This window comes from Suricata suricatta, chromosome 1, assembly GCF_006229205.1.
Source record: "Suricata suricatta isolate VVHF042 chromosome 1, meerkat_22Aug2017_6uvM2_HiC, whole genome shotgun sequence".
Lineage (NCBI taxonomy): Eukaryota > Metazoa > Chordata > Mammalia > Carnivora > Herpestidae > Suricata > Suricata suricatta.
Genome location: NC_043700.1, coordinates 192,192,566 through 192,214,534, shown reverse-complemented (window position 1 = coordinate 192,214,534; position 21,969 = coordinate 192,192,566). Strand labels below are relative to the sequence as shown.

Genomic DNA, 21,969 nt, shown 5'->3' with positions numbered 1-21,969 from the left:
TAACCTTTATCAATAGTGATTGAAGTAGGAGACTAGATGCTTATCACTTGGGGAAGGAAGGGGTCTTTAGCATCAAATACAAGGCGAAGTTTTTAGCACAGCAAAGGCCAGAGTTCTTTTATGAGCAGGAGTCAATAGCCTGTTTTCTCAGGAAATGTAATATTTGCTCCTATAATCACAAAGGAAGAAACTCCTATAACAAGTTTTTTCACAAGGTACAATTCACATACTTTTAACATAAGAAGGCAAGTCACTCCTGGTCTCAGTCAGGCGCCTTGGGGGTCCGCGCTCAGGCAGAAATTGAATGGGGGTTGAGTGGGGGTAGGTGCTGGTGGCCATCTGGCGGTGGGAGGCCTTGCACACCCGCCTGACTTCAGAGATGGCTCCCGACGGAAAAGCACCGTCAGAGATTTGATTAAGTTAAGGGTGTGAGATGGAGAGATTATCCAGAGTTGTCCAGGGGGACCCTAAACGCAGCCACATGTATCCTTGTGAACAGGAGGCAGAGAGAGCCCACACACGCACGCGCACGCACAGACGCGTACGCACCAGGTGATATGAAGCTGGAACAGAGAAGGGCTTGAAGATGCTGGCTTTAAAGATCAGAGGGAGGCGGCCACAGGCCAAGGGGTGCTGGCTGCCACCAAACCCGGGAGAGGCAAGGAGCCCTTCTTTGGAGTCTCTGGCGGGAGCACAGCCACTGCCGATACCTTGATTTCGGCGCTGTGATACTGATTTTGGACTCCGGCCTCTGTAACTGTGCCGGGGATAAATAAACGTCCATGGTGTTTAGCCACCCAGTCCCTTGTAGTTGGTTACGCAGCCACAGGAAACAAACCCAGCACTGCTGTTAGTTTCTAGGCTGTGTGCGAGGTGGTGTCATGTCACAGGGCAGGCTGGGATAAACAAGGCAACAATGGAAAGCACAACAAAGAGTTCAGGTTAATAAACCAAAAAAGGAGATAAAATGTAATCATAAGAATACTCGATTCCAGAGAAAGGAGAAATAGAGACAAAGGCAAATAAAGAGCATCTGGAGTAAGTAGGGAAGAACTAGTGTGATGGTAGGTTTAAACCTAATTCCATCAATAATGACATTCAACGTAAGAGACAGGTTTTTCAGGTCCAGTGAAAAACCAAGACCCTGTGTAACCTGTGTATGATAAACCTATTTTATCTTATTTATTTTATTTTATTTTTTTATGTTATGTCATGTCATGTCATTTCAATGTTTGTTACTGAGACAGAGAAACAGAGCGTGAGCAGGGGAGAGGCAGAGAGAGAGGGAGACCCAGAATCTGAAGCAGGCTCCAGGCTCGGAGCTGTCAGCACAGAGCCCGACGCGGGGCTCGAACCCATGAACCATGAGATCATGACTCGAGCCAAAGTCGGACGCTTAATGTACTGAGCCACCCAGGCGCCCCAAACCCATTTTCAATACTAAGGTGCAAGTCGCTTACAAGGAAATGAATGGAAGGGCTCACTCGCCATGCTAACACTCGGGTCAGATGAGACTGGGTGGCTTATGTCACTATCAGACAGCGGATTGCAAAGCAAAAGCTATTACCAGAAATAGGGCGGTCGTTTTATGGTGATGAACGCATCATTCATCACGGGAGCATAACAGTCCTAACCGTTTATGTTCAGAATACATGAAGCAAAGCCTGATTGAACTGCAAGGAGAAGTAGACAAATCCACAATCTTAGTCCCGCTCCAGTAGCTTCTCTCAAAAACTCTTTGAGCACATGGCCATAAAATCTGGATCTAGAAGACTCGAACGATACTACCCACCCTTTTGGGCCTCTTTGGCATTGATAGACACCCACCCGGAACAACAGAAGACCCCCTCCTCCCAAGTGCTCACAGGACGTTTGCCAATACAGGCCACGTTCTGGGCCATAAAATAAGCCTGGGGGCTCAGTTATTTGAGGGTCCAGCTTTGGCTTATGTCATGATCTTGTGGTTTGCGAGTTCGAGTTTCACATTGGGCTCACTGCTGCCAGTGCAGAGCCTGCTTTGTATTCTCTGGCCCCTCTCTCTCTGTCCCTCCCCGGCTCATGTTCTCTCAAAAATGAATAAATCTTAAAAAAAATAAAGTCTCTAAAAGAATTCATGCAAGTATGCTCTTTGACCCCAATAGGATTAAGTTGGAATCTGTTCCAGAAGGATAGTCTGGAAAACAGGTCACATATTTCCACCCATGGGTCAAAGAGAATGTCAGACGGGAAATTTGAAAGTATTTTGAGTTGATTGAAAATAAAAACAAAAGATTTCAAAAGTTGCAGTACGCTTCTATGACATATCCAAGAGAAAGGGAAAGGACTCAATGCCTATTTTAGAAAAAAGAGAAAGGTCTCGAATCAGTGACCTCAGCCCTCATGTCAGGAAACTTGAAAAACAAGAGCAAGTGAACCCCAAGTTTGGCAGAAGAACGGGCATAAAGGTAAGAGCAGAAGTTAGTAAAAGTCGAAAACACAAGTCTGTAGAAACTGAAAAAATCCCGAAGTGGGTTCTTTGAGAATGTCAGTAAGATTGATCAGACTGACCGACCAGGTGAGAAAGAGTGCAGGCACAGTTTGCAGGTATTTAGAATGAGGGACTTCAGTGTGGGTTTGGTAGCTCTCAAGAGGAGTGTAAGGGAGTATTAGCAACACCTTTATGCCAGTAAACGCAACAGTTTAGGTGAAATGGACGGGTTTCTTGAAAGACAAAAAAATCTAAAGCTCTCTCAAGAAGGAATCTATAACCTCACTAGTCCTATATCTATTTTATTAAAATCTTAAAATCAAATTTCAATTTAGCTATTGGAGAACTTTTAAGCATGGTTGGAAATGGGATGTGAACTTACTTTTTTCTTTTAATTGAGATATAATTGACCTACGACACTGGCTTAGAAGCGGAGAGCGCACATTCACATATTGCAGTATGGTCACCGCCGAAACCCCTTTATCAGGTCACATAATTATTGTCTCTCTTCCGTGTTGACAACAGTTACGCTCTGGTCTCAGAGCAGCTTTGAAGTTTATGAATATTAAAATATAATATTTTTGAGTAATTGACTATAATTACTATGTTGTGCATTGGATTTTCAGATCTTCTTTATTTATTACTTGAAAGTGAACCTACTTTTTCATTTGTGGGTTTTATGAAGTCTAAACACAGGTAAGGTACTTCTGATGGATATCTTGTGACTGAATTGAGATGCGCTGTAAAAACAGATAGTTACGTAGATCAGTGATATTTCCATATTGATTATGTCTTGAAATAGTTATATTTTGGATATATTAGATTAAATGAAATATATTACCTATTTTATATTGTACACTATAAATATATATTTTATTATCTATATTTTATCTATTACTCCATGTTTGATATGTGCACCAGGAAGTGTAGAATCACACGCACGGCTCACGCTGTGTCTCTGAATCAGCGCTGCTTGGAGCGGCTGCGTCGTGTTCGGAGGCCTTTCCTGCTCAGCCCTTTTTCGCACCCGAATTCCCCACAGATGACGTCTGCAGTATTGCTGGGCGCCGTGTTTTGTTTCTTGCTGGTATATGTTGGCCCTTGCTAAGAGGGTCCCGTGGTTTCTCTCAGGCTCGTGGTGCTTCTCTCCGGTAGTAGGAACTACGACGACGTGAGGAAGGGGGAGAGGACCTCCGTCTCCAAGCACCCGACGGGGGGGAGGGGGGGGGTTCGTGAAGCCGCAGTTGGCTTTTGAGGTTTCAAAAACAGCAGCGCTGTTCAGGGGCTGCGTTTTGCTTGTAGCACTTCACAGTGCTGGGAATCAGGTCCGCGTACGTGGCCCGCCGGCGTGGCTCCGCCTTGGCCGTGCTTCGCCATGTGGATCATGACGACCCAGGCGGACGCTCAGTCAGGCATTTGAAAGTCATTTGCGAGCGGTGCACAGACCCCAGTCTTCGCGAGCCTGGGGTGGAGCAGCAGCGGCCACAGCCCGCGATCGGGCCTAGTCCTCCGGTGAGATGCGGCCGCGCTTCGGAGCACACTGAGCGCGAGAATAAAAGGGAGTAAGGGAGTTACATTGGCGAGCTGATTTCCAGGCTTCCGAGGACCCGGGAAGCAAGAACAGAAGTGGCCCGTTGGCAGAGAGCAGGTGGCTGCTGGGACGGAGCCAGTCTCCTGTTTCCTTTATTTTTATTGAGTTTAAAAAACATATAAAACAGTGTCTTTTTGAGGTTTATTTAACTAAAACTTTAAACAAATGAAATTTGTCTTACACAGTCTCTTTTTTAAAATAAACTTTTAAATTTTAGAGTACTTTCAGATTTTCAAAAAATTGTAAAGGTGCATAAAGAGTGTCCATGTACCTCGCATCCGGTTTCCCCAGTTACTGGCAGCTTCCTTTATGTGGTGTGTTTTCACAGTAAATCGATCAGTATTAATGCACTTACTAACCTTAGGTTTTACGTAAGGTCATTTTTCTGTCCCAGCATCCCGGAGAGGACATTAGATACCTCGTTGCATTTCATTGTCGTGTCTTCTAGGCTCCTCTTGGCCGTGACAGTCTCTCTCTCTTTTTTTTTTACTTAGAAATTCTCCGGAATTTCAGAAACTTCTGGGCATCGCTATGGAGCTCTTTCTCTTGTGCAGTGATGATGCAGAGTCGGACGTCAGGATGGTGGCCGACGAGTGCCTCAACAGAGTCATAAAAGTAAGCCCCCGTGGGCCGTGCCCTGCCAGCTGGACTGTGGCCGAGAGACAGACCGACACTTGACCTCTTGTGTTTGGAGTGGCGGAGTCACTCGCGGCGCGGCCCAGTGGCGCTCTCGCGTCTGCCAGCCTGCTTGCCGGCCCTGCTCAATCAGCAGGCTGTGTGCGCGTGCAAGTCACAGAGGGGCTCTGCTGGCGGCCGCTCCGTGTTCTTGGGGAAAATGTCACTACAGGCACCAGCTTTTGTTTGGGCCGAGCCTCGAGCAGCCACGAGGGCCCTGGGAGGGCAAGGGACGGGTGAATGCAATCCGTCTGTGCTGCCTATGGCTTCCCTTCCTGTGTCTGCTTTCCCTGCCCTGCGGAGACCTGGGTCGGGCAGTGCTGTGTGCACGTAAAGACATGACTTCTGTCACAGGCAGGCTGGGGCTGGTGTGGCGGGACTGGGCGGAAGGAGTTCCCAGGGAAGGACGGCAGAGCCAGAAAGCCGAAGCATGTGGGCTCCAGGCGAGCTGAGGAGCGGGCAGGGGACGCCTGTCTTCTTCTGTCACTGCTCCCTGAGCCCGACTTTGTGCTCAGCATCACCCGAGCTTCAAGCTACTGTTTCCTTTTTCTGTTTTCTGCTGCCTTTGAGGATAAAGGGCTTCTTCCACAATTCCTTATGTAATGGAAACCTGTCCTTGTTTTTCTGCCCTTCTCCTAGGGTCCCCAGCCCGTCCTAGTCACTTCTCCTAGGCCATCGTTGAATTTGTGATGGGCCTTGTGGATTGTGTGTCCAGACTTCGCGCTCCCTCCGTGGGCTGACCAGCCCCGAGTCTGGCCTCTGCCGTAGTTCTTGACGCTTTCTCCAAAAGCTGTTTCTTGATGATGGCTAAGGAGAAAGCACACCTTGTTTCTTTCTCTGCAGGAGTCCTTGTCTTTTGGACCTTTCTGGTTTTCTTATTTTCCCCTCACTGCTTTGAGTTCCATGCGTGAGATTTAGAGGAGCTTTGAGAAGAGCCTTCGTCTCCTCATTTTCCTCGAAGGCTCTTTCCCCAGTAATGCTCGCTTGGCCAGATGAACCAAGGGCTGCAAGCTAACGTAGACTGGTTGAATATTTCCCTTCTCGTTAGGGTCTCGGTAAATCGGACTGTTCTTTGGAGTCTCTCCCAGGGCTTTCCCTGCAGAGTGGTCACATTTGAGTTGGCCAGGCGGTCATCCTTCCTTCCTCCTTCACGGATCCGGCCTTCTTTCCTCGGGAGGATCACCCCCCTCCTGCCACGTTTAAGGAGACTGAGGCGCTTTACCAGGCTGATCAAGCACACGTGGATTTTGGAGCGAAGGAGAACTGCTTTTGAAGCTTTCCTCTGTCCCCTACTAACTGACCAGCGATGAGAAGCGTATTTAATTCTGTGATCCTCAGTTTCCTTACCTACAACGGGACTCCGACGAGTTTTGGCGGTGTGCGTGAGCTCATGTGCGTGAGCGTCAGAGGTGGTGGTGCAGGCGACGTGCTCAGCACTGTCCTGGCCCCTCCCTGGTCCCCCAGTGGTAAGAGGTGGTCTTATAATAGTGCGATGTTTTCGCTCTTGCCCCAAGAGATGGAGGGGCACGTGAGAACACCGGCTGCTCTCTCTCCCGCCACGCGGACTCCGTGGTCCTTGGGGGTCCTTCCCTTCTGGTAGCACGTTGTTTCTTGGCCAGCAAGCTTTCCGGGCTCTGTCGGGAGCAGCCTTGGGGAGCCCTCCTCTATCTCTGGGCAGCCGCCCGGTCTTCCTCCGCCCGCACTCCCTGCTTTTGCTCGCACTGGCCCAGTGGCCAGTTACCCTTGTTCCATGTGCCAGGCGACCCGTTGGTGATACTCACGTTTGTGTAGGGTCCCACTGCATTTCTGCACATGGCCTTTTTCAGTTGTGTTCACTTCTCTCCAGGCCTAAGTATCCTGGCTTGCTATTTTTATTCCTATGGGCAGGGCCAGGCTGGGCTTTTTCTGATATTTCAGTTCTTAAACCTGACGCTTAGAATCAGAACACCTAAAGAGGGCACCACACCTAGGTTCATGGCAAGAGGGAGATTAAGGAAGGCAGAGGGGACGCTGTGGCCCCAGACTGCGCTGATGTTGGCCATTGGACACGTAAGCTTTGTTCCATTCTTAAGCCTGTCTTCTTCAGTGACCTGTTTCTAAGAGTTGCTGGACAGAATAGCTTGGTGAATATGTGGTGGTTGTCGGCCATGACCCTGGCCATGACCTGAGGCCTAGGCTGCCTTCTGGCCATCTCCCTGCTTTTGTTCCATTTCCTCTGTGTCAGGCCTCCCAGGGCAGAGGTGGTCATTTTCTCCATTATGTCCCTGAATGTTGAGATCAGGTCAGCTGCTCAACTTCTTTCTGCCTCATGTTGGCGTGCTGGGGTTTGGCTGCACTCAGACCTGTGCTGCGCTGGGTGTCTGGTCTGCAGGTGCAACAATGCTGGCATGGGACCAGCGTCTGTGCTGCCCCGAGTGCTCTGGTCTGCAGGTGCAGCAGGCTGGCACAGGACCGGCATCTGTGCCGCCCTGGGTGCTCTTGTCTGCAGGCGCAGCAGGCTGGCACAGGACCGGTGTCTGTGCTGCCCCGGATGCTCTGATCTGCAGGTGCAACAATGCTGGCACGGGACCCGCGTCTGTGCCGCCCCGAGTGCTCTGGTCTGCAGGTGCAGCAGGCTGGCACGGGACCGGCGTCTGTGCCGCCCCGGATGCTCTGATCTGCAGGTGCAACAATGCTGGCACGGGACTGGCGTCTGTGCCGTCCCGGGTGCTCTGGTCTGCAGGTACAACAATGCTGGCATGGGACCGGTGTCTGTGCTGTCTCGGGTGCTCTGGTCTGCAGGTGTAGCAGTGCTGGCACGGGACCGGCGTCTGTGCTGCCTCGGGTGCTCTGGTCTGCAGGTACAGCAGGCTGGCACGGGATCGGCGTCTCTGTGCCCCGGATGCTCTGATCTGCAGGTGCAACAATGCTGGCATGGGACTGGCGTCTGTGCCGTCCCGGGTGCTCTGGTCTGCAGGTGCAACAATGCTGGCACAGGACCGGCGTCTGTGCCGCCCCAGATGCTCTGGTCTGCAAGTGCAACAATGCTGGCACGGGACTAGCGTCTGTGCCGCCCCAGGTGCTCTGGTCTGCAGGTGCAACAATGCCGGCATGGGACCGGCGTCTCTGCCGCCCCGGGTGCTCTGGTCTGCAGGTGCAGCAGGCTGGCACAGGACCGGCGTCTGTGCCGTCCCGGGTGCTCTGGTCTGCAGGTGCAGCAGTGCTGGCACGGGACCGGCATCTGTGCTGTCCTGGGTGCTCTGGTCTGCAGGTGCAGCAGGCTGGCATGGGACCGGCATCTGTGCTGCCCCGGGTGCTCTGATCTGCAGGTGCAGCAGGTTGGCACAGGAGCAGCATCTGGCTAGATTGGCTGTCATTGTGGTGGAAGAAGGACCGGCTTGGGAGACGGTGGATGGCCCTCGGCTCAGTGTCAGGAGGGGCGGGAACACAGGCGCAGCCACCGGGGAGCCAGGTCCTGGGCTTTGGTTTTCTGTCGACTGTTGCTCCGTGCTTCTCAGGAGGACTGGACTCAGCCTGGCCCAAGCAGTGGGATGCATGGTGCTTTTCATTTGTGTAGGCTCAGCCTGGCCCAAGCAGTGGGATGCATGGTGCTTTTCATTTGTGTAGGAAAATGCCCGACGTGGCCTGCCAGCCTGCTCCTGCCTCCTGTAAAGGGGTCGTGTTTTTACAGAAACCGCTCAGCACATGGCACAGATCCTAAATTCTGAGAGACGTTGGCAGCTCCTCATGGTGGTCAGGAGCTCAAGGTGACCTTCTGTCTGGGGAGGCAGAGAAGGCCTCCTGGAGGTGGCGGTGAGTGAGGAAACTGGGGGCTTATTGGCCACTGCACACCTGCCGCTAGGGGACCCAGGAAGCCTCTGCAGCCTCGCGGAGGAGAACAGGGGGCTCTGAGGGTCAATTCCGGGGGTTTGTACTTTCTTTGGTAGAGGACGAGCTCCCAGATTTTCGATGTGGTCAGAGAGTGCTTTATTCTGGAAGAGTAACCGGTGATGGCGTGGAGCCTGCCTCGGGGAAGGGAGGGACCCGCGCACCAAGAATCCTGTGGGAGGTTGACGCGTCCAGGCACGGGAGAGCGAGGCCTGGGCCAGGACGGTGGCCCCAGGAGCGAGGAGGCAGAGACGGGCGACTCCTCATGGAGTTGATTTGTCATGGGCTCCGTTTGGCAGCTGAGTGGGTGTGTGTGCCTTGGTGCAGAAGGTTCAAGAGCAGGGAGGGGTCAGATTGCAGTCCCCAGGGTCTGGGAACCCAGGTTCTGTGCTATCATTAGGGGTTTGAGGGCTAGTATTCTCTTGTTACAAACAAAATTTGAGATTAGCTTATAAAACATAATGTGAAATAAAAGTTGGGATGTCCCTTCTGGTTTTATTTGAAAGTTACATCTTAATATATGTTTGTGAGTTTTGGTGTGTTCACATAAGGAGTTTTAGGAGAAACTGAAATGGAAGAATTAGGATTTAAAAATTTCTGAGATATTGGGGCTCCTGGGTGTCTCAGTCGGTTAAGTGTCCAACTTCGGCTCAGGTCATGACCTTGCGGTTCTTGAGTTCAGAGGCTGGAGCCTGCTTCAGATTCTGTGCCTCCTTCTCTCTCTGCCCCTCCCCTGCTTGGTTGCTCGTGCGCTCTCTCGCGCTCTCTCTCTCTCTCTCTCTCAAAATAAATAATAAACATTTTTAAAAAGAATTAAAAGAGAAATTTCTGAGATATTGTTCTACTTTGGAACCTCCCCATCTGGGACTGTGTTCTGACTTCTCAGCTCACCGAACCAGGAGGCGAGTCCGGAGTCTTACTCAGACCAGCTTGGCTGTGGCCTCATGCTGTGCACCACCCGAGAGAGGCGTGGTTTGAGGCTTGGGTATGGACAGGCGATTGGCCGTGCCACTGCAGAGGGGCGGTTCCCACGGGCGAGAGGAGGGGCAGGGGCCTTTCCCTGCCTTCCCACCCCCCCCCCCCCCCCAGAAGCCCTCTCTAACCTGGACCTCGAGCGCTCCAGCCGACGGTGGCCCTCAGCCTCTCTTACTGGGTTGGAGTTGATCTTGTGGCGTTAGTTTTGGTTTGGTCCGTAAGTGAGCAGCGATGGGGGCCCAGAAAGTGTCTTGAGGAGCGCGAGGCTCCTCGGCGGCTGCGGGTTCTGAGCCGTGGGGCTGGGAGCACCTGCACGTCCAGGGAGGACCTTCGGGAAGGACGGGGCTCTGCGCCGAGAGGTGTGTTCCCTTGCTCGAGCGTGGGGCTCTGGTCTTCCAAGTGGCCTCCCCGCCTTGCTGGCCCCGCAGACCTCGCCCAGGCCGTCGCTAATGCGGGTTGCCCCAAGGGGCGCACTTCGGTGAAGAAGGCCGCCTCTCAGGTGTTTTCTTCCCTCGTTGAAGATCGTGAAGGTTTGATGTAAGAGCATTAGCATGAATTCGAACCATCTACTGCTGATCCTCAATATCATGTAGTATTTGATTGTAAATAAAGTGAAATTCTTTGCTTCTGTTATTTTTTTTTTATTCAAGTGAATGACTTGTGTCTAGTTTATTCATTGTCTTCCCAAATATATGTGCTTCTTTCTTAATGAGCAGGCCCTTAGCTTAGTTGCTGTTCTCTTCTGCTTTGCCCCCAAAGTGAAATTTTAATTGCCTTTTCATTTTCTTCCGGGCTGCTGGTGGACCGGGTCTTCCGCAAACAGCTCTCTTGTGTTCCGTTGCAGGCGCTGATGGACTCGAATCTCCCGAGGCTACAGCTCGAACTCTATAAGGAAATCAAAAAGGTAGGCTTTTCTCTTCTCTTCCTGAGGATGGTAGCTGCGTCCCTGCACGGAGCAGTGAATGGGAGACCTTGGCTCTAAGAAGTGGGGCCGTGGGAAGGAGACGCTGTTTGGTAAAGTAGGCTGCTTTAGTTTTCCTCACAAGGTTACTCTTCACTGTTCCGTTGTTTACGAGCTGAGATGGGAATTAGCTTCTGTATCTGTGTAAGCGGAGCCCCTCGGCCGCGTGGCCTTGTCTCTAGACGTAGAAATAAGCAGGAAACGCTCTTGTGTCTGTGAGGTCCCTTTAGCTCTGAAATGTAACGCGTCACTCTCGACCCCCAGAACGGGGCTCCCCGGAGCCTGCGCGCTGCCCTGTGGAGGTTTGCTGAGCTGGCTCACCTGGTGCGGCCTCAGAAGTGCAGGTGGGTGCTGCGCGCCGGCTCGTCGCGCTGTTCGTTGGTGGGGGGCCAGCTCCCGCGGACCTCGTGCCGTCCCCGGCTGCCCTGTGCGCCGCCGGCGTTCCCTGCTTCTCTTCTTCGTAGTGCTTCTCAGAAGCCCTGCGGGACTCTGTCGTGAGTGTGTTCCTTTTCTGTCCACCCCCTCCCCCAAGAGACAGGGGCGCGCCCCCCAGGGCAGCAGGGTCGTCCCCGTGTGTCCTCTGTGGCAGCGCAGTGACCGCGTTTGCACATGCTGGTCACTGAGCAGGTGCTCGTCATGTGGTTGGAGGTTGAGGACTAGTCTCATCGTCAGTTGCTATAGGAATTCTCCAGAAATAGGCCTTTGTCTCTTCCGTGGGTTCAAACCGTGAGTGTTAAACTGAGTAGAGTTGGACTGGTGGGAACAGTCTGTCCCCAGTGGATGGAGAATCAAAAGAAGACCCTGGTTTTCCTCTGTGCCTCCTTTTCCTTAACCAGCAAAACTGATGTCCAGAGGCCCGGGGCTGCGCCCCCGGGGAGCCGGTGCAGGGTCTCGGACCCTCACTGTTAGCGGGAAACAGTGATTTATCCCACTGAGTTTGTTTGAGTTGAATAAGAATCTTATGTGGCTGTGGATACATCACTAAGAAATTTCTTTTATGTAACTTTTTCTTTTATTATCCTTATTTTGAAATTTTTTTATCTTTGAAGCAACACATCCCGAGTTCTCCACATAGCAGCCTGAGTGACCGTAAAACCTGTGATTGGGTCACGTCATGCCCTTACTTAAACTTAAGCGTTCTGCTCATTTCCCAGAGCTGTTGAGATAAGACCCAGACCCCTCACCCAGCCAGATCTTGCCTCCACTGGCCACCATCGTCTTGGACACTGTCTTAACTCGTTGGCCGGATTTTGCGTCTTCAAAAAGTCAGGTTTCTGTGCTGCTCGTGGCTGGTTTATTTTTTTCAGGCAAAATAGTCCTCTCATTAGGCCAGCCTAGCTTCCCGGATAGTCCCAGGTGTAGACCTGCGGTCCCCGCCACTAGCAGGCGCCTGTCACCTCGGCCCCCACGTTTGTGGAGGAGTCTCCTGTGGCTTCCAGCGCCACGTCCAGGGACTCCTTTCTCCTGCACCCGCACTGCTGCTTTTCCTCTCTCAAGGGCCATGTCTTTTCTCTAAGGCCTTGTTTAGTTTGAACACATAAAAATATTTCCTTGTAATTCTCCTTTTTCAAGAAAAATTTTCATTTCTTACTTTTATTTTTTTTATCTGTTTTCTGATTTAAAATATGAATACTTCACTATTATAATTTATTATAAACAAATTTTAAAGCAAGGTGAGTGTCCTGAGTGACTGTGGGAGGAGTGGAGGATGAATGTCTCCCAGCGTCGAAACGTGGTCTGCATTTATTCTGTGCTGTTCTTTTTGTCGACTTTCGGTTAAGAACTGTTTTGCATATAAAAACTGGCTCTTCCCTAACCGGTACTGAATTAATTGCTTCTGTTCCTCACTAAAGCAGGCCTGGAAGAGTAACTCATGTTCCTCTCACACGTGCAGGCCTTACTTGGTAAACCTTTTGCCTTGCCTGACTCGGATAAGCAAGAGGCCTGAGGAGTCTGTTCAGGAGACCTTGGCTGCCGCTGTACCCAAAATTATGGCTTCTTTCGGCAATTTTGCAAATGACAATGAAATTAAGGTATGATTATCACCTGAAGTCACAACTGTGAATGAGTCTTACGGGCTTTTTGGACAGGCAGTCACGTGAGAGCACTTCTTGAGTTATATTGTGCTTCATAATTGAGATTAAAATTTTTTGAGTTATTTTGAGGCAGACTGAGAGCCTCTTTCTACCTCTGCTTTCTTATTGTGGGTAAGGAGGCAGGGAAGGAGGTAGCTCATCGGTGTGAATTCAGGAGGGATTTCTAGAACAGATGGGCTTTTGGTGTATTGGGTTGACTCCTTCATCTGGCCTGGGGGAGGTGACTGTCCCAGAAGTGCAGGCAGGAGGACGCTCACTGGCGGCCCCGCAGCCCGTGGGGAGCACTTGAGCCCTGTTTGTTCTGTGCCCCCATCAGCAAAACAAGCAGCCTCCACACTCACATTTGTGTTTTATGTATTTAAACAATTTTTTTAAGTTTATTTATTTGTTTTTGAGAGAGACAGAGAGAGCGAGTGTGAGAAGGGCAGAGAGAGAGAGGGAGAGAGAAAATCCCAAGCAGGCTCCACACTGTCAGCATGGAGTCAGATGTGGGGCTTGAACTCACAAACCATGAGATCATGACCTGAGCCAAAATCTAGAGCTGGATCCCTAACTGACTGAGCCACCCAGGCGCCCCTGTGTTTTATTGTTAATGACCAGAAATTGTGACCCTGCCACATAGTCTGAGGATTCCTGACTTCCTCATTTTGTGCGTCACTCTTTTGTTAGTGTTCTGCATTTCTAGACAGCGTGCTGAGTAGCATATATACCCTAGCAGTACACTGCTCAGTGGCTTGGTTTCTTTTCAGTGAGAGATACGTTTAGTTCTAACCTCCCATCTTCTTACTGTAGTTATATTAGTATTCAGTGTGACATTTTATGCCCAGGTAATAGTGATAACAATGTTCTGTGCTACGATTCCGTTCCTTTGTAGAACTTTTTGGGTTTTTTGGGAATTAATAATTGCCTCTTTTTCATTTTGTTTGTTATTCTTTAGCCATTTATGTCTTCTCATACTTCCCAGCCGCTTTGTAAAATGTGTCTCCGTGCAGTTCTGCACACGGCAGACCGTTTAGCAGGTCCGTGTTCTCCGCCGGAGCGCCCCGTCCGGGGCTTCTGCCGCTGTTTGCCGCAGTCCGGGCCGGGCACTCGTCAGGCACGAAGTGCGGGCAGATCTTCAGGCTTCTCTCTGTTCTCGTCCTAGGAATTGCTTTTGCTGCTTTCCTGTTGGATGGCAGATTTCCGGACGCCATGCCTTTACCTTTCTAGGATGGAATTTGTGTTCTCTCTTATTTCTATTTTCCTTATCTTTTTTTCTGTACCTTCTAGATATACGTCTCAAGCCCTCTGTGGTGTTTGTAACTTCTCAGAGTCCTTCTGGTGTTCAGAATGTTTATGTTTTCTGGCGTCCTCTTCTCTTTGCTGAGGATGGATTACAGTTTTCGTGACAACTGGTTTTGACCTCTGTTTCTTCCGACTTCCTCTGTTCTGGTCTTTTCTTGTATGTTGGCAGTTGTGCATTTAGATTTGAGTGAGACTGTGAACAGCTTAGTGGAAGCAAGTGTGTGGCAGGGGCTTGTCCCCTGGTGGGCTTCCTGAGGTGATGGATGGTGAGCCTGCTTTTCCCCTGTGGCTCTTTAAGTGACAGTGTCAGGAAGTCTTTTCCTCTCGAGGGCGTCAGTATCCCCAGAGCAAAGTTCCTCAGTCTCCTTTTGGAGGGGTGAACCTGGCTGTGTTTGTCCTGGGGTCCCGGGCCAGAGGGGCTGGCAGTCTCGTTGGTCAGATCGCACACTGTTCCCTCGTTTTTCTGTCTTTTTCTCTGAGCCTCATGTCTGTCCCCAACTATGCCAACATGTTTGAGTTTATCCCCCAGACTTTGGGGAACGGAGCGGGAAGGCTCTGTCCTGGGCTGCCATGTGGGCGGGGAGACCCGGCAGAACGGCCGGCGTGTGCACAGGACCAGACGGCTCCCAGGCCCGAGCTGTTCTTGCAGTTCTGTGGCCTCAGTGAGCTTGCCTTCGCCATTGGCCTTCAGACCCCCACCACCCACCTCCCACAAAACGTGTATGTGAACTTCCCGTGGGCCATGAGGCTGCCCGTCATCACTGGTTTACTTTCTACCTGCAGAATTTGTGGATGCCTCTGGTCCGCCCCTGTCCCTGTCCTGTTCTTTATGTCCTTGTAAGTTGATGCTATTCAAAACTTGTGCACATGATTTTAGGGGAGTGTCTGGGTCGCAGAGGGTCCCACATCCAGTGAAACACGTTTGTTCAGCAGTCTCCTCTCCTCAGGTGTGTTTTCGTTCTCAGAGACCGAGACGTCCGCAGACCTCATTTACCCACGTGTCGTGCACACGGGACAGGACCAGATTTGCAGCCGTGCCCCTTGGTGAAGCGTCACAAAGTGCAGTAAACTGTTACAGCCCCCAGAGCCCCTCGTGTCCGCCCCTGGTCCCTCCGCCTCACAGACACCACTGTCCTGGGCTCTGGAGCCACAGAGGCTGTTTTTAACTTCCAGCCTGTGTGGGACTGGGCAGCATGCCTTCTTTTTGTCTGTCTGTCTGTCTGTCTGTCTGTTTTGCTGAACATGAACTTGGCAAGATCTTCCGTCGTCGGGTGTATTCATGCAGTTTTCATAGCTGTGTGGCCTGCCACCGTGTGAACGCGCCACAGTCACTCACTCATTGTAGCTGAGTGTCGGGCTGGCTGTCTCTGCTTTGTGGTCCACGTGCACGCTGCTGCTGTGCCCACTTGTGCGCGTGTCACATGGAGCGCAGGTGCGGCTTGCTCTTCTGGATCTTCGGACGGGGGTTGCTAGGCTGCGGCGGACACGTATTTTACCTTCGAGTGTCTGCCCCAGCACGTGCCTCCATCCACAACGCGCGAGTGCCCAAGGGTTCTGCCTCCTTGGGACCCTCCCAGCTGCCGGTCCTTTCACGGTGAGCCACGCTGATGACTGTGGCCCGGTGTCACTTTGATTTTCACTTCCGTTTCCACTCCCTAAAATACTCTTGACTCTAAAGCGGAATGATTTTTGCATCTGTTCCCTTTTGAATTATGTATAAAAACATGTCATTCATGTTTGTGGGAAAGTGGAGCTGTCTGCCCTAAAATCTAGCACACTTCCTCCCCGTTATGAGAAGGGCTCGGCCTAGGGGCTCCCGCCAGCTGCCTTTTCCTTTCTTGCCGCTGTGGGATTTGGATTGGAGACCCCGGCTGACTCTTTATACAGTGCTAAAGTTTGGAGTAACATAGACTGATTCTTACTAGTTCAATGATGTCTGTGTGTTTTCACTCAAAGGATTCTTTAAGGTACCACTATCTTTTCTCCGAGTTAAGAAGGTTGTCAGAGAGAAGTTGTCTGTGTTCTTCTGGTCGTGTCCGCAGCAGGCATGGCAGGCCACAGACCATGGGGACATCCTGGGTCTGGGGGCCTGCTCCTCTGCCTCTCTGGTTCCAGAGGTCTCCTCTCTGCACTCACCGAGAACCACTTTATGATGACCGCACTGCTAAGACGGAGCTTGTTTATAAGTCAGACCTGGATCTCTTACTTGGCTGCTCATTTGCGTAGAGTCTCACCCCAGTGGTGGCACCCTGATGGTGTCCCTGACCCAGTTAGCCGTGCCCAGTGTGTGCCGAGCAGTAACTGGGACCACAGCGTGGCTCACGATGGAAACGGGCGTTCTTACCATGAGATAGTTCCCAGACTCGTGAAGGTGGATGGGCACGCCTTTTCATTCTTCGGATAGTTTTGTTAAGACGTACGTGGCCACCCTTGGGATTCTAGCACCATCTCCTTTGGGTCATCCTGGAAGTTCGGAGACAAAGGCGTCTTCTCCTGCTCCTTGGGAATCACTTGCGGGCACTGGGCTGCCGCCGTCCAGCTCCTCGTCCAGCTCCTCGTGCGCGTTGTGGACCGGGGCGCTCCGCGTAGCCACTAGCAGCACGTCTACAAGCCGTCCCCCGGGCTGGGACGTGGCTCCAGTTGGCTGCTGCTCTCTTTCCTTGACTTTGTTATTTTCGTTTTCTTTTTCTTTCTTTTACTGCCTTTTATTTACATAGTGTCATTTACTGACCCAGTGCCCAAATGCTGTGGGCATACCTTTCTAGAAGCTCAGGTGTTGACTCAGAACACATATGTCCCTGGCAAGGTCCCTACTTACAGTTCATAGGGAAGATAGTAGACCACGTATTTGCAGACTTCTTTGGAATGTCCCGAATTTGGGATGCCGTAGGAAAAGTCCATTGGTCTATAACCTACACTTGGAGAATTTGGAGTAAGTTTTTTGAAGTAACACGATAAGCTTCGTAGGAGTTTTGTCTTTTTTATCTACTTGGATTTTCGCTTCCCTAGGTTCTATTAAAGGCTTTCATAGCGAATCTGAAGTCCAGTTCGCCTACCATCCGGCGCACGGCAGCCGGCTCTGCCGTGAGCATCTGCCAGCACTCCCGGAGGACGCAGTACTTCTACAGCTGGCTGCTCAGCGTGCTCTTGGGTAAGACGCAGGGCGTTCGTGACCCGCCCGCCGTGGGCCGCAGGCCCTAGCGTTGGCCTGAGATAGAGCTGGTCGTTTTTTTTTTTTTTTTTTTTTTTTATTTAGACTGTGTGTGCAGTGGGAGGGGCAGAGGAAGGGGGGAGAGGGAGAGAGAGAGAGAGAAGGAGAGAGAGAGAGAGGAAGAATCTTAAGCAGGCTCCACGCTCATCTCAGAGCCTCGTGCGGGGCTTGATCCCATGACCCTCAGCCCAAACCAGGAGTCGGACATTCAACTAACTAAGCCACCCAGGCACCCCCTGAGACAGAGCTTTTAAATTCCTTAAAATCAGGCAATCCCTTAGCTCCCAGCGCAGGCCCTGTGGCACTGGCTGACTAGTAAATGGGAACCACGTGGAGGCTGCCGGGAGCCTGCATTGGGCCTTTGTGATGTATAGGAAGAGACCTCTTCTCGTCTGTGCCCGGAAGGCTCGCAGGGCCGCCCCTCGCACCTGGCCTGGCCCTCGTGTCACAGGCGCACACTATCTGTGCCCGCATGGAACGTGGCTCCTCGAGGGCCCTGCCGCGGCTGTGGGTCTGCTTCCGGTTTCTCCTGTACTTGGGGAAGTCGTGGAAATCAGCACTCGCTGGTGCTGTAGGGAGCGTGCGGACGTTGGGTGGGAAAGAACCGCAGCCAGACCCACTGTGCAGGGTGCCCTCGGCTCAGGATGTACAGCTGCTCCTTTAAAGTCACTCCCAGACTTTGGCCTGAAGATGAGATGCCTGTGTGTTTTCTCCAGTGATGCTCATCCGTCTTCATCCCTCACTACCGGCCTCGTAGTACGGTCCTTCTGTGGGTCCCTTCTTTTAAACAAGCTAAGCCGTGAATCTGCAAGCAGATGAACTTCTACTTTCTAGGTTTGCTGGTTCCTGTTGAGGACGAACACTCTACGGTCCTGATTCTCGGGGTGCTGCTCACGTTGAGGTATCTGGTGCCCCTGCTGCAGCAGCAGGTCAAGGACACGAGCCTGAAGGGCAGCTTCGGGGTGACACGGAAGGAAATGGAAGTCTCTCCCTCGACAGAGCAGCTCCTCCAGGTAGGAGCCGCATGGCTGGCTCTAGTGCCCCTACACAAACGATTGATGTTCAAGGAAATAATTTGGAAGAGAAATGGCCGCACCCTAGGACTAAGAGTCCCTGCTGGGGGCCACCTGGTTCAGGTCCTAGGTCACGACAGATTCCCCGTATGAAGGTGTCGCTCATAGAAGGCCGCCGCTAGGACCCCTGCCTGGCACAGAGCGTGCTGTGCCCTGTCTGTAAAGCCAGGACTCGTGAGCTGTGTTCATTCGTACAGAAAGTATTTGTGGAGCACCCGCCACGTGCTGGGCACTGGGGCAGGTGCTGGGGGCGCGATGTGGGCACTTCGGGTGCACTTTCTGCCCCTGGAACCCCGGCGTCTGGTGCACACGGCTCTCTCCCCAGGGAGTTAGGAACACGGTCCACTGGGTCCTGGGAGCCTTAAAACTCCTCTTTCCAGTATGGAGAAACCGTGCATACCTCCTAACACGATGTGCTCCGCAGCCGACTTGGGCAGTGGATTTCATTCCTTGTGGTACGCTTCTCCGGGTTATTCTGGCAGCTGTCAGTGTGGCTGCGCTTCGGGCATTGGATTTTGTGAGCTTGGCTTAAAATGTTAGGGTTTTTACCGTATTTCTTGTACTGCATGCTACTGAATCCCTTATCTTTTCTGCGAGTCAGACAGTCACATGGTGCATGTAGGAGTCGAGGCACAAACCTGGGGTCGTGAGAGGGCTGCCTTGGCTCCGTTTTCTGCTTTCCACATACTGACGACATCACAGTTCATAGGTGTCTGGGTCAAGTGGATTTACGACTTGTGTCCTTTACCTAAATTTTGCAGGGCACAAAATTTTAAGTGGCTTAAAATAATTCTTGCATAGAAATCATGAATCGAAGGTAGTGACTTAATGATTTAGGCATTGAGTTAGGTAACACTTGTAAAGTGCTCAGAGCGTTTCCTGGTGCGTGGAGAGGCCCTGGGAGCGCTGGGTAATGAATAACCGAGCAGGAGCAGGCGGGCTCCGCGAAGCTTTGGGGGCTCACAGCCCACTCCACCCAGCCACCCCTCGCTGTCTCCTAGAATGTAAGTGGCGATGTCCTCGTGAGCTGCCCCCTCAGAAGCCCGTCCCTGATGTCTTAGTGAGGGAGACGGGTGCTCTGGGGGTAATCACACGTTTAAAAAATGGCTATTTTATTTTTCTCCTGTTTGTTTTTTATGATGGAGATTTCCAGACACACGAAAGCAGGCAGAAGAGCGCTGTGAACCCCTTCAGCACTTACCGCCTGTGTTGGTGATGATAAACTCAGGGCCGGTCGTGGCTCTCTTATGGTCCCTCGTTTTGCATTATCTTGAAGTGAATTCCAGTCCTTGTATCTTCCGGTGTTCCAGTTTGTGAACTCTTCTTTGTTTCTACAACTTAATGACAATGCCATTGTTACACTTAAACAAAAATGAACATTTCTTGAACATCAAACACCCACTCACCCTGTCGGTAGTTTACTTTGTTCTTTTGGAATCAGTATGCAAGTAAGATTGGCGGGTGAGGACCGGGAGTCTCTTTGGTCTGACGGTCACTTCCGTCATGAGTCCATTTGTTGAAGGGACAGATTGTCAGTGGCAGTCTGGTTGCTTGCTTGTCTCCTCATTTTGTAAGTGAACGTATTTCTTTGTTTTCTGTATTTCCTATAAGTTGATAACAGGCTGTGGTCTTGTCAGATTTGGTGCACATTTTCTGACGAACACCATAGCTGGGTTCTGTGGTGCTTGTGTAACACTTCAGGATAAATACATAAGCATTGTGGTTACATACTCAAAATTTTTTTCTCATGTTTAAAGAAAAGGCTGTTGAGTTGAGAAACGTTGGAGATCATTGGGCTCCTGGGAGAAGCAAGCAAGCAATCAATAAATGGCGTGGGGAGGTGGTGGGTTCAGGGTGCCATGGAAGCACAGAGGGGAGGCCCCTGCACAACCGCGGTCAGGGAGGCCTGCCGGGGAGGCGTGGGTGAGAGCTGAGACTGCGGGTGGCTAGGGTTTGACCAGACACGGACAGCTGGGAGAAGTTTATAGGCAGAGACTACAGCCTTGGCCAAGTCCAAGGAGAGAGCGCTCAGGCACAGATGGGAACCGGTGTGGGTCCTGCAAAGGACTCGGTGCCTCGTAGGTTAACAGGGGTGCTGGGGAAAGCCGTGCGAGGCTGGAGGGATGTCGGAAAGGACGTGGGACCGGGATAGCACTAATCCTCGGAGGACTGGGTGAAGGGTACGGGGTGTGGTGCGTAAGTACTGATTTCTTCACACTTACTTTTCTCCAAAGTGAGCAGATGATGACACCAGCACTGAATTGGCATGCTAGATACGATTATCTGTAAATCATAATTAATCCGTTTTCTTTTGGCTGATAGTCATTCTGACTTAAATTATTTTGATTAAGAAGTTCAACTCGGTCAATGTAATTTGGCTAACTACAGTATATTTAAATAGAATTTAAAGTAATCCTGAGTCTGGCTAAACTATAAACTATAAAGTAAGAGTGGGCAAAATATAGATACTTTTAAAAAATTTTTTATTTTTTTAAAGTTTATTTATTTTCAAAGAGAAAGCTCGTGCATGAGTAGGGGAGGGGCAGAGAGAGAGGGAGAGAGAGAATCCCAAGCAGGCCCTACACTGTCAGTTCAGAGCCTCATGTACGACTTGGTCTTAAGAACCTTCAGATCATGACCTGAGCCAAAATCTAGTCAGGCGCTTAACTGAGGCCCCCAGGCGCCCCTGGATACTTTTAGATATGCAAGAACTTAGTTTGCGTATCATTGTATGCTTTTTAAAAAACTTAACTTGAAGGGGTATTCCAGCAAAATGAGAGATGCATATAAAAAAAGAGGAAAGCCTGCAATCCATAAACCAAGACCTAACAGCCCAGGAATGTGGTAGAAGTCTTCTAGGAGGATCGTGAGCAGCCTGCCACCCAGATCAGGAACCGGGGTCAGCGGGGCCCCCAGGGACCGCCCACAGCAAACGTTAGGATTAAGAAGCTGGGAAAAAGGCCCGTGTGTGTATTTACACGGCAGGGAAAGAGGCGTGATGGGAAGCTCTAGGGGGACCAGGGAGGTCCATTAAAGAGGTTGTGCTCTAATTATGAAGCCGATTCCAGTGTTAAATAATTTTAAGCAAATCATAGATTATGATAAAAGAGAACCTGTTTTTTTTTTTGGGACATTCTCTTTTAAGCGACATAGCACTGGTAAAAATGAACTATTTCTTTTTGGTCTGGTCCCATGAACAGTAAATTTGCAGTAAATAGTGTTCATGTACTCGTGATAAGGCACATGCTGGATTTTTATTTGTTTGTTTATTAACATTTAGTTTTGAGAGACAACGTGAGTGGGGGAGGGGCAGAGAGAGAAGGAGACACAGAGTCAGAAGCAGGCTCCAGGTTCTGAGCTGTCAACACAGAGCCCGATGGGGGGCTTGAACCCACGGACTGCGAGATCATGACCTGGGCCGAAGACAGATGCTCAACCCACCGAACCGCCCAGGCGCCCCTGCAGGACAGTGTGTCTTGCGTTGATTGTGTGGGACCAGCGGCAGTCGCCACGGACGGGAGCTTTGTCCTCCCTCCCCGCGCTGGCTGGGCAGAGGCAGGTCTTCACCGGCCTCAAGTGTCTCCTCATTTGTAAGGAGTGAGTCTGACCATGGACGAAGTCCCAGGGATTGAGAACGCAGCACGGGAGCCATGACCGCATTGGTAGACGTGATGGAGACATTTCTGGGGGAGGGAACGAAGGCACACGTTTGCTGCCGTAACACTCAGAAACAGCGCAACGTAGGACATGTTTTCGAGCCCGTGCCGAT

At 51.1% G+C, this 21,969-nt stretch overlaps 2 protein-coding genes across 2 annotated transcripts in view; both read left to right on the top strand.

Annotated features, from left to right (window-relative positions):
• Positions 1–21,969, top strand: part of ACOX3 (acyl-CoA oxidase 3, pristanoyl) — a 922,607-nt gene that overhangs the window by 83,112 nt on the left and 817,526 nt on the right. The window lies entirely within an intron of this gene.
• HTT (huntingtin) overlaps positions 8,344–21,969 on the top strand; it is a 100,937-nt gene continuing 87,311 nt past the window's right edge. The window contains exons 1-7 of the mRNA XM_029933175.1: positions 8,344–8,380; positions 10,004–10,074; positions 10,420–10,479; positions 10,801–10,917; positions 11,001–11,030; positions 16,926–17,067; positions 17,962–18,140. Coding sequence (XP_029789035.1) covers positions 8,344–8,380; positions 10,004–10,074; positions 10,420–10,479; positions 10,801–10,917; positions 11,001–11,030; positions 16,926–17,067; positions 17,962–18,140 — 636 coding nt within the window. The remainder of the gene's footprint in view (positions 8,381–10,003; positions 10,075–10,419; positions 10,480–10,800; positions 10,918–11,000; positions 11,031–16,925; positions 17,068–17,961; positions 18,141–21,969) is intronic.